We start from the raw sequence: 19,502 nt of genomic DNA, 5'->3' as shown, positions 1-19,502 counted from the left end.
TTATCCATTAAGAAGTTTATTAGCATTTTTTTTTTATAAAATTAGTAAGTATAATATAATGTTTGAACAATATTTATAAATGGCACAACTTTAAGGCACAGGAATGCATAACATTTAAATTCGTAAATATTTTATAAAGTATTGTTATTTAGAGTTATTTAAAGAATACAAATCACCTTTTAATAAATACTTATACGTATATGTATATATATGCAGTTTTATATTTATATTTGTACTCTAGATATTTCTATTTTAGATCTACCTATAAAGCAAGCCAACAACTGATAAACATTTTAAATTAATAATTTAAAGTAAGTACGACAATTAAAGATAACAAATCATTTTATCACGTAAATTACGTTAAGTATTATATAATAAGTAATTTTGAAAAGCGTCGTGAGATTCATATTTTTTAATCTGTTTACATGCTATATAGATAACAATATTATTTTGAAACGCTTTGTGGAATTATATGAAACACCAAACAAGGGCCTTAGATAATAATACACGGAAAATCAATCCTATTATTAAAATTTGTATATTGATTTTGTATACTAATAATACTTAGAGGCAATTATTGAAATGTATAAAATAGTTTTGTTTAATTATATATTAACACAATAAAATCGTAATTACTGAATATACACTTTAAAGCATTAATATTCTATTTTAGGTAATAATAAGGACACAGCCATGTTGTAGTTGATTTTAATCGGTGAAGACCGTTCATATTAAGTTTTAGTTCGAATTAACCTTATTAATTAAAATAATTCTATATGATCGAACGTAAGCTATAAGCGTTAATACATTCCCTTGTATTCGATTAAATGTCCATTAATTCTGTAAGATGACAAAGATGCTTTATTACGGGTGTTTGCAAAATATTTGTCTTGATAGTCTTTATATTACTTTGGGACAATAACATTGTGTTCTTTAAAACGTTCTTATTACATAACATATTGTTTACTTAAGGCTGAGGGGGACGGAATTTTAAGTACGATCAAGATAACTTATCAGATTTATTTTGACAATATTCTAACATTAGCAGAATGATCTTCTCGTTTCTCGTATATAACTTTCTCGTTTTTATATAATTTTTCTTGTATAGCAGCGAAAGATTGGCCTTTCGTCTCTGGGAGTAGAATTAATATAAAAATAACACCACCTACAGATAATAAACCAAAACACCAAAAGGCAACATGGTGTCCTAAATGATCGGCAGTAACTTGGTATAATTTTGTAACAATAAAGGTCATTAGGGCTACTAATATTTGTATTATACAAGTTGCTTTGGATTTGATATTTGTTGGAAATATTTCGGATGTTATTGCGAACGGTACCGTAGCTAAGCCTATGGTGTATGAAAATATAAATATTGGTATCACGACTACTGGTATAAACCTCAAGGATACAACGTATTCACTATTTACATGTTTCATATAAAAGTACGCTCCTATAATTATGTTTGCGAGTCCAACACCACAGGAAGACACTAACAGCAGAGGCTTACGACCTAATCTGTCGACTAATTGTGATGATATTGCCGAAGTCAAAAGCTGTACCGTTCCAAGCAATATACATGATTCCTTTGCACCTAAGCCACCTTCTGCAGCCCCAAATATTTGTTGGGCATAAGATATAATTGCTGTACTTCCGCAGAACTGTTGAGTAAAATATATCCCACTTGAAATTATGAGACCTTTCTATTTCCGCCTACAATAATTAAGTCCTTCCAACGACTTTTGTCTTTCATATTTTCATGAACAAGATGACTCATGCTGTCGAGTTCTTCACTTATATAATTTCTTCCTCTAAGATTTTTTAATGATTTCTCAGCTCTATTTGTGTCTCCTGTTTTTATAAAATAATATGGAGATTCAGGCATTGCAGTAAATGTTACCACAAACAGAATGGGAACAGCTATATTGAAGCTCGCTAGTCCTAGCATAGACACGTATGGCCCGATGCAGTATTGTGATAAGATGCCAAGCTGAAATTAAAATAAAAATTATTTTAGTACCTTATCATGATAGATTGTTAGTATATGAAAAAATATACTGAGGTTCATAAATGTTTTTGAAAGAAATTGAAGCATTCATGTGAAACGAATATCTGTTAATGCAAAAATTAATCAACGTATTACGAAAATTGCAATGCAGTTCCTTTTAAAAAATCCATTGAACCGAACTTATATCGACTTTTGCAAAAAATATATGAGAGTAATCCATTTATGAGTTTACAAAATATAATTGAACTTAAAGATAATTTCTTTGAAAAGAACCCAATAATTATCGAAAAACCTCCAAAAATTTAAAAAACATGAACATTCACACAATTTCATGAAAAAGTACAATTCCAATTAAACGTACGAAAATTACAAGTAAAGCATATTCTCACAATTTCAATTGTGAGAATATGCTTTACTTGTAATATTATATGTGATCAATGTTTAATTTTTAGATAAACATTTTTCTATCTCTTTTTCCGTTCAATTGAATCTATAACACAGTTTATAGCTGTTAATAACGAATAAAATTTGTACATATAAAGAGGCACTAAAACGGTGATCGAATGCAAATACTAAAATGGCTTGAGAGTATTAATATTCGGGAATAATATTTGATATGCCATATTTGATATTCGGGAATAATATTTGATATTTTACATATTAATTAATATTAATTACTTAGAAACGATAAAGAGAATGTTAAAAAGAATTAAAATTAATGTTTCCTTATTTTATAAGTTAGCTTTAAGATGTAAGAAACTAGACTAATAAATAATCGAAAGGAATTTTAAAGGAAACAGTGGAAGAAAACGATCATCAAATTTTGTTTGATGTTAAATAACTATTTATGTACTCCTTGAAACAAACTCAATTATTTATTTAGTTATAATCGAATTAATTATTGTAGAAACTCAGTGGTGTTGTGCAAAATTTTTTTTTTACCGAAACGCATATATATAATTGATTATATAGACAGGGTCGATCCTGAGTAGGCGGCCGCTCTATGCGGTCTCATGTCCCAAATTTAACGACGGAGGGTGATTTTCATGATAATCCTGGCGGCGAGGTTTATTTTTTGGTTTCATGTCCACAAATTTCACGACGACGAGGGAGGGGGGGAGATTTTTCTTCTAATGTTTATTATCATCATCATCATGATCATCAGCTTATCGGAGCCCACTGCTGAGCAAAGGCCTCTTCTCACATGGAGAAGGTTAGAGCATTAATCACCACGCTTGCTCAAGACAGGTTGGCGATTTCAATCTTTAATTCCTCGAGGTTTCCTCGCGATGTTTTCCTTCACCGTCCGTCAGTGGTGTCTAAATACTCTTAGAAAGTACATATGACTCGGAAAAGATCATATTGGTACTTGCCAGGATTCGAACCCGCGCCCTCACGCATCAGAGGCGGCCTTCAACCTCCAGGCCACCACGACTTGATGTTTATTATAAATAAAGTTTAATTCCCGTTCAACCGGTTGAAAAACCGGTTAACGTATTTGTTTCGGTTTGGTTCGAGTTCCGGTTCACCAGAAAAAAAAAAGTTCCTTACTCTGGTTCACGGTTCGGAAAAACAAGCCGGTTCGTTCCGATTCAGGTTCGGTTCTAACCCTTGTTTATAATAATAAATAATACATATAAAAATTCGTCAAAAATTACAAAAAAAAAATCTACAATTCTTTTAAATATTTTTTTTCAATACGTCAGCCAATTCTCGTTATCAAAAATCATCTTTAGTTCCAGAACGCGTTCCTGACCAGAAAGGAAGTACCGGAGCGTTCCGGCTCGACAACACCACTGTAGATTCTTTTTCATCTTCTAGTCTAATTTCTCATGTGTTTATATAAGAGCAATGTGAAAATATATGCGTATATTTTAAAATTATGATGAATGAATTTTAAATTTAAAGCATTGGTCCTAACAATAAATATAATAAAAAGGATAGTAAATGAAGATTTGAGGAACAAATACAAATGAGTGCATACGATACTAAATATTGATATGGATTATTCATTGAATATTTTCTCTCAAGCGATGTAATTAGCAATAGAGCTAGAGTCTCTTATCATATAAATACGTATAAAAAACCACCTAAAAATAATTACCTTCGACATAACTGTTATAAGAGTAGCCATCGCTCCTCTAACTTCGTTTGTGGCAATTTCTCCTAAATACATGGGCGCTGTTGTGTAAGCGATACCGTAGCCAATGCCGGAGATGAGACGAGAAGCGTATATCGTACCCACATTCTTTGCTAACATCACCAGGATCCAACCTATTATGTACGGGATAGCGGAAAGCAATAGAGTGCGCTTTCTTCCTATTCTGTCTGCAAGGTACGCCGCTGGGATGGGGCTGAGAGCTGAAAATATAGGAAACATAATTATTAGTAGCTAGTAAATATATTGTATTCGTTTAACATTCATTGCATATAGTTTTAAAATTATTGTCAGCTTTAGTTGTGATAATTATATTTAGGTAAAATGTTCACTTTATCAATCAACCAAACAGTGGAGAATGATTTTTAGTCGACTTTATATGTTTATTGTAAATAAAATATAGAATTTCGATTGCCTTCCAACCACACCTTTGTTTTTAATCAAAACATTAATCTAACCTAAACCTGTCATTTATATGCAGAAGATTGATAATACCTGTTCGTGTTTTATTAAGATGTCGTAAAACGCTTTTGGCTATATTTTAAGAAAAAATAATAATTATGTGGCTTAGGAGACAATTTACCTGAAGACAGAATCATTAAAGAGGCGATCCACGAGCTCTCGTCCGCGGAGGTTTTTATGGGAGAATCGTCTCGTCGAAGCAGAGGCAACGTAGGGGAAGTCCAGCCGACCGTGGTACCGGCGGCAGCTGTGATGAGTGTAGCTGAAATATAAACAAGACTATATTTGTATTATGTTACATACTATGAGAATGTATATAGTAATTAAGATAGTATGGCGGAGCCTTTTAAATGTTACATAACATTACACATAATGACGTCATAATCGAGTTGGCATGTTCTATTAAAGTTACATTTTATAGTATCGCCTTGTTTATATATTACAAAAAAAAAAAACCTTAGATAACTTATGTTGTTGCTGTAATTATATATTAATTAGATAATTGTTTAAGTACTATATTTAATAACCTCTTGTTTGATGCGTGTATTATATAATTGCGTAGTTCTAAAGGAATTATAGTTATTTCTAATGAGGTATGATGGATATAGATAAAACTAGATATAATTTTAATTATAATTTTCCAATATACTTTGTTTGTTCTCATTCGGCCTTATCTCTGTAATCTTTTCTCGGAAAGCAAAGTTTCATAAATAAATTCAGAATACATTAAGGGACATTTCTATTTATTTTCCTTATGAATTTCTATGACTGTGAGTATCAATAATGTTGGTGATATTTTGAATTACCTTTATCAAATACCTGTTTTGTATAAATGATACTATTTTTTTAAATTAGAACATCAAAGAATTGTTAAAAAGAATAGCAATGTTACGTGTCAATGATAAATTTTAGTTTAAGTTTCTTCTACAAGATTATACTAAAAAATATGTATCAAATCTAAGGTTATAATGGCATTGTTCCGAGAAAAAGAAGCTAAAATAATTTCTGGTTGAAATTTTTATTATACACAATGATGCATTCAGTTTTATAGAAAAAATAAAGTTATGCGTTGTCGTAAAGTGCTTCGCAGGAAAATCTTATTTATGCTTTCGTAACACAATCAAATTCATTTGAAAATAAAATATATAACTTCAATATAAAATAAAAATTATTTATTATAAATATTTACCAGTACTAAGTAGATATTTTTTTGATCTATTAACGTACATGCATAATTCATTTCCTGTGCTAAGCTGAGCGACAAAACTTCGGTAAAACTGTAGTAAAATAATATTTTTCTATAAATTTCAAAAATACATAAATATATAATATACTGTGGACTTAATTTGATTTATTTCACATTAAATAAACCATGGTGGTGTCAATTGGAGGCTCTGTTTATAAAAATCTTTAAAAAGTAAATAATTGCCTTGCTATTATGACATCTAAAGTTCGTCACCGAAACGTAAATCGCAAAAAACGAACGAAGGTTGACAAGTTATATGCATATCATTAAAATATATTTGAAATGATAATTTTGTTTTTAAATATGTATATTTAAAAGTAATAAAGACAGTTCAAGTGAAATAAATTTTATATAAATTCAACATATAAATTATATAAATTTGTTAATGGGTGATTTACGTTGACTTAGTTGCTTTGACTTTAATAAGTAAAAAATATCGATTGAACTACTCCGTAACTTCTATATTTATTTAATTAATATTGAAGAAAATATTTATTAAAAGCTTTTAGCGAGCTCTCGATTTTAATCAGATAAGATTAAAGTTAAGCACTAAAAGTGCGAAGGTACTCTAAAAAAAAGATTGTCATTAATTAATATACAATGAAACGAGTTTAATGTAACATTGAAAGTTGAGGGAAGTACATATGTGTTCAGTTAAGTATCTCGCTATAACGAGTGTTGATTGTATTGGTTTAATATACGGCGGGAAAGATTTTATTTTATAAGATACAACTAGAAATTTGATTGAGATTATGTTCTGGTAGCATAGAAATGAATTTAAAACATGTATTTTCTTTGGAGATTATTGTTGAGCAAGATTTTTATGATATTATTTATTGATATTAGTTCGTTTTATTAGCGTTTTTTTCTTTCCCTCCTTGCTTACGTAAGAACCACTAAAATAATAATAATAATGTTTACACTTTCATCATTTTGTATTTAAACTGTAAATGCATCAAAAACTCATTAACTAAATTTGCAAAAATATACTTTTGATTTGTCTCATAAACACCGATATTAAGACAGTGTATAACTAATTTAAAATTATAGATTTCGCAACAAAACTTATGTAAAATTAAACTTCCGGTAGTGTTGTATAGTTTTTGTTGAAGTACAATCAGCATTGCTAACATGTGGTCGATTTCCTTTGTTGTATTTTATGTCCTCACAATTTATGTGCTTCATAACATTCATTTACATAAAGAATATTTCGACTTCGGTCACAACGGTCCTAAGCTAAATGACTTGCGTTTGTTTACGCGACGTCCTGTGGTGATTATATATTCGTAATGGTTATAAAAATATATCACGAATAAATTAATTAAAATTCTTTGTTTTGAAATAAAATAAAAAGCGATGACATTTCACAGCTAATTTTAGAATTTTATGTATTAGGAAAAATTTCCGTGTTTCTTGTGAACTTGCACGTGTAAGTGCTATTAATTGTTGTTTGATATATATATGATATTAAATGTAACACATATTTGTTTCAGGTCCATTATATTGCACGATATAATAAATGTATTGAAATTTTATAATGACAGTAAACTTCACGTGTATGAATATATATGTAAATTAAATCAATTGTATCATTTTCTTTCACAAAATAAAGGAACTTTCAATAAGGTCAATTTATTTATGCTTATTATTATATAGGTTAGCTATAACTAAAATATGAATGGTTTATAAAGGATTAATTATATTTTTATGATAAGAAAAAATATTTTTATCTTTAGAGGCAAATGTTATAATATTTCAATAAACTGTCAGTCACTAGATAAAAGATGAGTGATCGAAAATAACTGTGGCTGGTCTCTATTAAAAGTAAAAACAAAAATATAATTAAAAAACACATATCTTGTTTTATGTTATTGTAAGACGTTAAAGAAAAAATATGAGACACGAATTCAATAGAAAGAAATAAATAGAGGGAAAAAATTAAGTTAAGAAATCGGATAATTAAAAAACATTAGTAAAATCTCTTTGGCGAGAGATAAGTTATGAAGTATTCAAAATCAGAAGGGAATCTTTGAAAGGGAACTTTAGATATTTGAGTTTGTATTTTAAGATTTGTTGTTTTGTCAATAATTATATTAATCACCAAATTTAAAAGTCAGATTGGGAACAAAGATATTATTGTTTAAATCAGTCTCTGTGAAGACAAAAGCGGAAACTTTAAGACAATTTACATTTTGATACAATATTGGGACATAAAGGTAGTTAGGAAGAAATTTTCTTAAATAAAATTAATATTTATGAAACATATATAACTCTATGTCATAACATAGAATTACTTAACCTTATAATATGTTTATTTAATATCCGGTAAAATATTAAGGGTTTTTATAATTTAATTCAGAATTCTTTAGTTCATTAACGTTACGGCCGTGGAAGGCTCTTGCCTCGTTCCAGAGGTCGAGATTTCCATTTTAAATGTGCATTTTATGCAATTATAATAGTTGTGAATATTTTGTTTTCTGAACACGTGGAATATGTTACTAATGATAGGGTCATTCATATAAGACGCAATATGTAGACATTTATTTTAAATGTAATTTATTAAATAAGTTCTTCTTTGGCATGATTTTTAATTGACAAAGAAGGAATTTAAGACTACCCAGTTTACCTATAAAATTTTCTAGTACATTTTAAAGGATACCGTAAACGTATTATGAGTTTTGATGGTTTATTATCTACAAAATATGATACGGGATTTTAATTTTTACATTTTCAGTTTTATTATACGAAACAATTTTATTTTTCACTTATTGTCAGCCATAGAAAATTAATCATTTATTTAAAAAGTTTTTTATCTTTCATATTGTTAAAAAAGTGATATCTATAAGAATCATACAACCAGTAAAGGAGCAAATTAATTAAATTATAAATGATCTAAACAGTTTTATAATAAAGTGTGTGATTTAAACATAATTCCTCGCGTATTTAATTTGCAGTGTATTGGCTTTTTATAAATGTTGCAACACAATTTCGAGTCAAAACGGCGTATTTTCGCTATTAACGTGTCAAGGTCTCGTGAAAATTCAAGGTACAGTAAAAAATGTTATTATGTTGCTAATTTGTTACATCCCGTATAACCCACATTAAGTCATCATTTTCCATTATTACGGCGTGATCTTTCATTATCATAATTAATGAAAAAATCTGTATTTTTTTCCTATTTTCCTTTACAAAATATTACTTATTTTAACTTATATAATTTTGATGTTTATTTTAGATTAGAAATGTATCTATTTAAATGTTATCTTATATGTTTCGATTCTAATATTACACATACATAATTAATACTGATAGTAAAATCATATAATAAGTATATAAAGATGAAAAGTAAATGATAAATTAATTATTAGAGCGTATTAAGTGTTTCTATAATAGTGTGGTATAACTATACTGTATAATTGAATATTTTCTAACTGTAAGCATATTACAAATTCAAATAACCTTCCATAATACATTATTTATAAAAGACATTTAAACAAAACTCATACAAAACTAAGATGGACATGCTAAATTGCTATCGTAATTTTCGTATAACGCCGTAAAGCAAAATTCCTCAAATTTATGAATAAAAATATTTTGATGTATGATAAAATCGTTTTGATTTATTAATATATTAGTTATCTATTTGATAATGCATTGCAGACGGTGAATGAGTCTTCACGACAATGACACACTAAAATGTAGACTGTAATGTAAAATTTTGTCAGGCGCAACGGAACAAAGATTATAGTGACAAATGTAAGCTGAAATACAAATACATATAATTTCTTATTTACAGCAGCATGCTTTAAAATATAACAGTTGATGATAAGCCGGCTCCAGTGTTGCCCGTGCGCACACATATACCACACAAAAATAAAAATAACCGTTCAAACACTAACCACTGAATGCTGCCACATATTCTCTCCACTTGCGATTTATATTCATTGTTTGTTTTCCCACAATCGTTTAGAATAAACATTTATGTATCCTGCACAAGGAAATCAGCCCATGCGGTTGGAACACTGTCTGTCTGTGATGTTTTGGATGCGAGTATTCACATTAATATTAGACGTCCACGTGCTACCCGCGTTTCGTCGTAAGCGTGAATGGTAGCTCGGATGACTGGTCGTGTTGATACGGACAACGGGAGTCTCACCACTTGACGACAACGATACGGCACCGATACGGGTATCAAAATGACGTTGCACTACATATGGGTGAGATAGAAATAGTATAACGCCGTCACTCTTTTATCTATGTCACTGATTTAGTTCGTGTCGGACGACTTGTCGTTGGATGTTAATAAAAAAAACATACATGTCCAATTGATGGATTTAGGCGCTGTCCGTTTGTTTATGATTTGGATAAACCCTTTGTAATGTGAATATCATTTTGTACTCGTCATATTATAACGTCATAATTTGAGTCATTATTATTTATTAAAGGAGTTCCTATTTGATCGCCAGGTATGCTATGGAAGCAAGTTGTTTGTTCAAAAATACCTACGATTATTTTTAAATAAAACATTATGTCGGTCTACTATTTTTATACACACTCCAATATGGCTATATATAACATTTTAATAAAAATACACACGCTATATTTATGCTACAAATTCTTATATTTGCATTTGTATTGTAACTAAAAGTTAAATTATATTTTATACACTTGGTTTTTTTGGTAGTTTTTATATTTAATGGTCTTTGAACACGTTATAAATTAATAAGAAACGAGGATATAAAAACAGAAATGAATTATAAATCAGTATCTTGATATTATAATGATTATGGATGGTTTGAATTGAATTAAAATTAAGATCATGGGTGTACGAACCATAAATTGTTAATATTTTATGTCATATCAAAAAAGTGTTATTCCAATATATTGACCGTTTTTGTAATTAAGAACATTATAATTTGTTATATTATTAATCACAAGCATTTGAGATGTCAACACTGTTATAGTAATAATTAATGAAGTTAAATTAGGTCAGACGTTCTAAGAGTTTTTCTTGGACTTTTCGAGCGAAGTGTCTCAACAGGCGGCTGAGTGCCTCAGTGCCTCTTGTCCTTAGCTTTTTCTCTTATTTAACCTTCATCTCGTTAATCTTTTCTCATAACGTCTTTTCTTAATATCTTTCCTCGTCTTATTAAAACAATTACTGATTAGTTTTATAATGTTATGTAAAATGTTCCTTCACTATAAACGCTGCCAGAAGTTATTGCTGTTGGTGATATAATAATTATTAACTATGTTGAAAAATATATATGACCAAAACATGTCTATTAACATAGTAATAACTGCATAAAAAGAAAGAAACAAAAATAATAGCTGAAGAGTGTGTTTTTGCAAATATATCTCGATATTTATTTATTTACTATTTTCGTGTAGACATATCACAGGATTTAGTCATAACAATCGTCTTAACAAAATGTAAGTTTTTAATTAATCGAGATAAAAGGCAGTAAACATATTAATGATGCACGAACAAAACAAGATCAGGAAAGGATAAGGTTTAAAGGTCAATTCCAAGTTCGCAATATCGGTAATTGCTTATTATCTGTCTGTGTACTAACGTTGGATTTTATTATATACGCTCCGATGGTTAAGTACAATCCAGAGTAATATATACTGTGACGCATTTCATTAATTAATATGATATCTACTAACAAGCCACTGAACATTACATGTGTTTACTAACTTGATGTTTTCTGCAACGAATACTGAGCGAGGTTGACTTTACGATTCGGTCTACTAATTAATGCTTAGTTAAGATACATAATCTCTTAAAATAGTCTACAGGGTATGTGAAATTGTTTAGAGGTGAGTTAATGTTTATAATTCGTTTTAGTATATAATTAGAGCGGCGTCAGGTATGAAAAGGTAAATATGAATTACTTTTTGTTAGTCTTCTTGATATTTGTATTTATTTTTACTGTATTTAAAACTGAAATTAAGAACAAATAATAAATGTAAGGTTCTTGAGCTGAAAAGAAAAATTATGTGTATCAATATTTAAATACATTTGATAGATTTTTTACGTGTTTTTTTTTATAATTATATGGTACTGTTCTTGGTGACAGACGCTTCCTGCTGTGTAGCGACTGTAAAGCTTTAATTCAATTTGACAAATTCCAAGAAGTTTAATTCTATAAATAAACCTTTAACCCGTTGTTTTTTACTCATTGCTCTGTAAGTTCGCATTGCCATTCTAATTGGTTGACAATGCGCGATTAATTTATTTCCTTCTAAGATCAATATGGGAGATTGTTAAAAAACTGCGGATCAGTCATTTTTTACCTCAGTGAAATACATGATATATGAGGCTATTTGATGGAAGTGTTAACTAGCAATTTTATACTAATATTTCTGTATCTAATGGCTTCAACATGAAGCGAGCGTAAATCATAAGCTGTTACATTGTGAAATTGTACAAAAGGGCAAACAAATTATTTAATCCTATTACAGAATAAAATTTGCAAACAAAGCTCTTTAAGCTATGATTTGTTAGGAAAACCTCTGTGTGAAATACTGTCCTGTATTTAACCGAATTAATTCTAATGAGATAAAGAAATAACAGATATATTAAGAATTAAAAAACGAAACAGGAATTTTTAAAATATAAGAGAGTGTATAGAATTTTAATTCAGAATAAAAACATTAATTAGTTTTGTTTTATTAGAGAAATTGAACGGGACCTATAAAATATTCCAAAACTCAAAGAGGACTCGGAATCTTTCAAAATATTTGCTAAAAATTGACAACAAAGTAAATATTAAATGATTTGAATTTAAAATATAATGAAAATTATCAATGCTTCCCATTCGTAATAATGTCTGTCAGAGTAGTATAGGAATTTTAAGAGTTATAAAAATTGTACCATGTGTCTATACAGCATAAGAGTTAAATTAAATTGTTACCCAAAATTCTTTACAACATCATTAATTGCTTATGTGTAAAGGAACCTAATTAATGTATTTATTATAACGATATACAAGACAGTCAATGGCAATGAACGCTATTGTCGTTATGTAATTGAGTGCAAAAACCGACACAAGGTTGTAGTATTTAAAAATGTAATTTATTGGTTTGAGTTTTAATATGGAGGTAGAAATTATCTTCCAACCAATCATCAAATTTCCTAAGTCTACTCTGTTTCTAGCAACGAAAGGTATAAATAGACATAGTAAATAATACAAATGTAACAGAATATTATAAATAAACGTATTGATCAATCGTTCATTCAATATACATATATTGTAGACAGTTACATGCTTTTGACTAGGTATACATTAAGACATGATTCCTTGGCATCACTGGCTTCCTTAAAAGGTACAATTGATTTTGCGGAATTTCGTTAATGTCCATATAATTTTGGTTATTTATGTAACTTTAGAGGTGGTAGAGCCTAGCTGTGGTCAAGTAACTAGAGCTCAAACATCGGCTGGCTCGACCGGGGTTAAGTACCACCCTCCCACAGAAGTTCGGAGTAAGTAAGTAGTCGTTAATGGCTACGTTTCGTCCGAGGAGAGGGAGCCGGATACCCTTTCCTTTTTCCCACCCTTTTCTCCCCCGGGATGTTGATGTGTACAATGACCTTCTATCCTGCATTAGCCTAAGTCTGTTTTCAGGTGTTGAGAGTGTTTTATTGGCAAGGGGTCCAGGGAAACCCTGTAATTTCGGGTCGGATCGGGGGCCCTTCCGTACCTTGTGCCAGCAATACACAAAACTCGACTCTCAGATTAAACCACGGTTGGTTATTGGAGCATCAGCATTGCTCAGAACCTTCACCTCAAGGCTGGCAACGCATCCGCAACCATGTTGCAGATGTCCATGGGCGATGGTAACCACCTCCCATCAGGTTGGCAGTCTGCTCGTTTGCCGCCTTTAAATAAAAAATGATTAAAATAAAAACTTTATACCCTTTAAACCTCAAGGGAACTAATACAAGACATTATAAAAATAATTTAAATTAATATACTAATGCATACTAACTTACAAGACGTAGTATGCTCAGTCAAAAATAAAGTTCATCCATGCTAGACGAAATGTACTTTTAACAGAAAAGAAACTGGTAGAAGAACATAGCAGAGTTTTACAATTTCATTGGGTATCAATGACAATAATAGTGAGTACACAGCTGTAGTCATGTGTAATAAACAGGTCTGTCAACGGACCTTTCATTAATATTATTGTAAAATTCTCTTGAAATGATTTACATCACCATATTTTATATAACGATAAGGTTAAAACAATTGGATTGTCAGCATTGAATTTCACCACAAACCGCCAGTGATTGCTATGAATTGATGACATTAATTACATTGAAATTATTGATATCAGCGTAATAATTTACTTGGAAATCTGAATATTTATAAGTGATATACGAATATTTCATATTTACTTCATTTAACAAACGAATATTTTGTTTATATACAAATAATTGTTATGTTCTATGTATTGATACTCTGTAATTCACTGTGTTGTATGCCTAATGTAATATTTCTTGTTATTATAGAAGTTTACTTAACGTATATGTCCTAATGAATATCCGGAAATTATTTTTCTTATCACAGCAATGCGTCGTTGTCGAATAAGGAGTATTTTATAATTACCAGAGTGTCTTACCAGTAAAAAGTACTACAAGTATCCATATCATAGTTGTTCGTGGAATTTATAAAAAAACTTAGGCCAAATCTATCAAATATGTTGATAAGTGGAAAAATAAAAACTTATAAGTGACGAGATATCTAATAGTTCTAAACCAAGGTTGGGCTTGCGACGGATGTATTACTATAACAGCCTACGGCTATCCGCAGACTTCCTCGAACTGGGAACTTCGAATTTATACGTTGCCGAGGAACTCTTTCAGGCTTTCAATTTATCTATAAATGAAATTCTATCTGCCAGAGTAAGCACGAGTGTAGCCTGAAGCATAGTCTCTGATATATATACATAGAGGCTATTTTACGGACATGTTGTTTTTGTTTATCAAAAACACAAAAAATAATTAAACTGTCAAATAAGAGCGTAAACAAAAAGTATCTACAGAAGGTTTTTGAGAGGATTCTATTTAGAATAACTACATTTTTAAATGTTATTATTATTCTTCTAAATTTAAAATTAAAAACACCACTATAAGAAAAGCGTCCTTCCTGTATGATAAATAGCTTTAAAAGGTAGTAATAACCTTGTACTCATTCTCATCAATAGCTATTATAATAATTGCGAACATTTTTATGCAAGCCCTTCCATACAAATGTTTTGCAGACTGGATAAAAATAAATTTAAATTAAGCAGTGGTTCAAATACGTAAAATTATTGTGAAATTCTTTAAAATATAATATTTAATATACTTATAGAAAATAGATCTGTCGGATTAAGTGAGATGCTAGGTTTTGACTTGACAGAAAGTTAAGCAAATCCCTAGAACCTGGTCTAGAAAACTTCTCGCGGGTTTGTTGGTTTCACAACGGCTCAAAGAGTTTAAAAATTAGTTTGAGAAAAGAACTAAAACTACATAACATTTAAATTTTAAATGACCAAAGTCTCAGTGATTACTTTTATCGCTTTTTAAACTGTGCACAGTATTTTAAAGAGTACTTAAAAAGAATAAACGCTGATAATTTTTATTTGTAAATGTGTAAGAATTAAATTAAATTAACAAATACCCGAATCTTTATAAAATGCTTAGGTTAATATTAAATAAACTCAAAATAACAATACACGCTTAGTATAGTGTGGGTGACGACCATGGTTATGTGTGAACGTGCTATTTCAATATAAACCATTATTTGATGCATTCGGTATAAATTACTTTAGCTTTCGTAAATGGAAATTCTGAATTTCAGCAGAATTGTGTTGTTTCGGTAAATTAATATCTATAAATCTATTATTTTATTTTAGCAGTCGCAATTATGAAGTAGATTGTTATAAATTCAGGTTCCATTAATAGCTGTAACATCCATGTCACCATCAATCAATGGCATTGGAAAAAGTAGGTCGAATTGCGATAACGTTTCCCTTGCTTATTTGTTTTAATACAAAATGATTTACATCTCTATTTACCGTTTTCCTCTATTATGATTACCTTGATTGAAAAATGTCATTAATTCATTCCATATAATCATTGTCTATTTTTAATTGCAGTTAATAATTGTTCGATAACATTCGATATTTTTTGTAACTATCAAGGGTCGTTAAGAAAATATACGAACTGTTCTACGAGTATATGCTTAATCCAACTTAACATCATGTCATTACATACGGAGCGTTAAAAGTTTTTCATTACAAAATCTTCGCGCATTATGGTATTAACGTAGGCTGTTCAATGACAAAAGAGAAACGCCCCGGATAAATTGTCAAGATGTAGATTTGTGCTAAGCATACTGAAAATAAACATATAAAAAGCCTATTTAATGCAATGCTTGAAGTAAGGAGATAATTCTCATTAATTTTATATATAAATACCTTGAAATTATCTTTCAATGTTATTTATTCTTACAATATCTTTCAACCGAAATAAATAAATAGGGTTTAAGGATTATAGGCTACGATAATTTTTAACCATTTTATTACATATATGCAAAACACAACGGAAACTGTCTTTGAACAAGTTACCTTTTATTTGGTGGCTAGTTTTTTTTGCTTATTATCTTTTTTTTCAGATATTACCTAGAGTATAATGTTACCTCAAGTTTACTTATACACGTTCATATTTATCTAGAAGTGTCTGACGTAGTTAGGACATAGTTTGTATAGATCTCGTGTTGCAAAACTAAATTCCTTATCATGTTAACTTAATATTCAGTGTTAGTTAATGAGTGTTAGTTTCATACAACACCAAGTATTAACTCTGTAAGTCCAGTTACATCATTTTGGTATACGAAATCTCAAGAGAAATTACTTGACACATAAAAGCGATATCGCTAAATCAAGTAATGCTGTGTAAATAACTTATATAAAATAAACTTTTGTAAAAGTTACTTTGAGAATTGAGTTACTTTATACTGACTATAATTCATTAATTCATTCTAAAATCATTAAAAATTCTATATATATCTAATAACTGTTAAATGTTAAGGATTTATATTATCAGGTCGAACGATTGACAATACATATCAAGACATCTTAATTACACATCTTAATTATTATATTATTTTATCTTGAAATTCTCTGAAGACTTATAAAAATAACTTTGGATATACAATAAACTGTGGTTTAATTTTTACAAATGTTAAAAATGTATAACAAATTTGGTTTACCACAATGTCGCTTGATAATAAACAGAAATGAGATTTAGGATTTAGGTACTCCGTTTGTTTAAAACAATGCCATATCATTGCCTTGACTATAATATCTACTTAAGCTGGAAGTGGACAGATACTTGTAAAGTTATGATGTAAATAAGTAGATATGACATGTCTTATGAGGACAGGTTTGATGTCAACCACAGAGGTTTTATGGTGACTCTTCAGTTATAAAAAAATAAAAAATGATGTTAAAGTTGCGTTCTAATATCAGGAATACGACACACATGTTATTCAGGCCTTATAGTTACCGCTGTTTAAAAACAATCAGTAATTTAAATATTGCCTTTCTTTAAAAGCCTTTTTTACAATTTATTAATATAAAATAAAAATGAAATCCGCCTACATTTGTTGACATTATCCTTATTCCGCTCGTAAACATGGGTTTAATAATAAACGTTCCAAACAAATTCGGAATTATGTAATTTTCAAAACAAACGTTTGTTAAGTGGCTTATTATGTAAGGTTATGTTTATAAAATAATAAAATCAGAGCGTAAATTAATTTCAATAATTTATAATTTACACTTTAAACAATATTATTATCATCAAAACTTATTTGTAAGACCATCCAAACATTGTAAATCATTAGTATTGCAATAAATTAATTATCGTCATATAGCCTCTGGCAACATCGTCCGAGGAAGGGATGACTAAAGTAGAAAAATTTCAAAGGAGGAGATATAAAAGGATGAAGGAGTGATCGGGCGGGGAAGAACTGTTTTAAAATATTTGGTGTAAATGCATGTGAAAGTATTGTAATAAATCGAAATTGTGAAGCTCTACTGTGATGGATTTCATTTATACCCTATACTCAGGAGTTATTTTACAATTGTATATGTAATATATATATATATATATATATATTGACTTTTCAAAACCTACATAAATATTTTTCAGCACTGAAACACTGTTAGGCTTTAAGCTCTATATAATGTACGTAATACGTACTTTTGTTACGTACGCGCTACATATTATAAAATAAATGAACATCGCCGGCGCAACGTCGTTGTATGGATAAAATATCATATAACTGGTGACGCCGCTGACTAACATCAAGCCGTGTGAACCAGAAGATTCCTGATACCAAACACGCTATGGAATGGGATTGCTATCCTAACATCGGGGCAATCATGTCGTCTTAGATATAGGTTATAAGTTTTAATATGTAATTTTTACTATAATATGCATATAAGTATGTTACGTCGTTTTCCTAGAACCTCCGGTTGCCACCTTATATAATTCTTTAGTGTATCTACACATATGCAAGAAAACGAGGGTTTTGTTATGAAAACTTTGAATTTTTATTTAAAATTTTATTAAATGGAAAGAATTTTTTTCAATAAATTTAATCTCATTTGCAATAATTTTTGCCATTTCAGTGTAATTTAAATTTCTTTTTCACTTAAAAAGTCAGTGTTTCATTAAAATGAGACCGATTTTTATGTTGTGTCGTATAGTTTAGTGTTTGAAGTAATCTTAGTACTTTTAATGATTTGAGTACTATTACCATTTATATACATTATTTAAATTCCTTTTACTGAATGTTACTGCTCACTTGTCGCTTGACTGTGTTTCTATTGTATGTAACTATTCTGGTCATTCTTAAAATATATATAAAAAGATTCTTTATTTTTTTTTACTTCAGAAATCTGAAAAGATAAATATTAGATACAGTTTTAAGTTATTTGTTGTAGAGATGTTTTATTGCTATTGAAATATTGTTTGTATTTTAAAACAAATGCCTGTTTCACTCCCTCCTTGAGTGTGAGAGCATCTTATATGTAAATGTTAATCCTGCTTATGTCGGAAAAGGAATCAGAATGTTATTTTAATTGGATTATTTTAGAAGTGGAAAGTTAAACTGTGCAGGAAGTACAAGCATGAGGATAACTCGTTATTATCAGTAGTATATAAAAGGAATAGGCTTATGCAATATAGAGTTCGTGGGGTTTGGTTACCATTGTTTTATTTCCATAACATTATTGGGATATAATTATAAGCAATTCAATTTTTTTTTACCACAACTTCATAATGATAAAGATTAAAATTTATTTTTATATAAAATTACAAATTCAACTAAAGTTACATATTACTAGTCTCGTCATACTCGTAAGATGGATCAACTGTAAAAAGGCGAGATGACCCTAGCAAAAAGCTGGCGATGGACGTCTTTATCTCAAAGACCTTGTACCTAAAACCTTGTATTGTACTAAAATTCAGTTACATAAAAAAGGTCTTTTCAATGTAAACAGGTGGTTAAATCCTAAAATAAAACCATGTAATTTTTATTTTAATCAATGTCATTTTTTTTTGACTA

General features: G+C 29.4%; 1 protein-coding gene across 1 annotated transcript; it reads right to left on the bottom strand.

Moving 5' to 3' along the window:
* Positions 1 to 10,006, bottom strand: LOC116779119 (facilitated trehalose transporter Tret1-like). The gene is given in 5 exon segments (XM_032673297.2): positions 1 to 1,705; positions 1,708 to 1,990; positions 4,113 to 4,369; positions 4,750 to 4,890; positions 9,774 to 10,006. Coding segments are annotated over 5 exon segments (1,413 nt in total). The 5' UTR covers positions 9,820 to 10,006; the 3' UTR covers positions 1 to 1,019.
* Positions 10,007 to 19,502: the final 9,496 nt, after the last annotated feature.

The sequence above is a fragment of the Danaus plexippus genome, chromosome 6, assembly GCF_018135715.1.
Source record: "Danaus plexippus chromosome 6, MEX_DaPlex, whole genome shotgun sequence".
Taxonomy (NCBI): domain Eukaryota; kingdom Metazoa; phylum Arthropoda; class Insecta; order Lepidoptera; family Nymphalidae; genus Danaus; species Danaus plexippus.
This window is presented reverse-complemented; position numbering and strand designations above follow the sequence as displayed.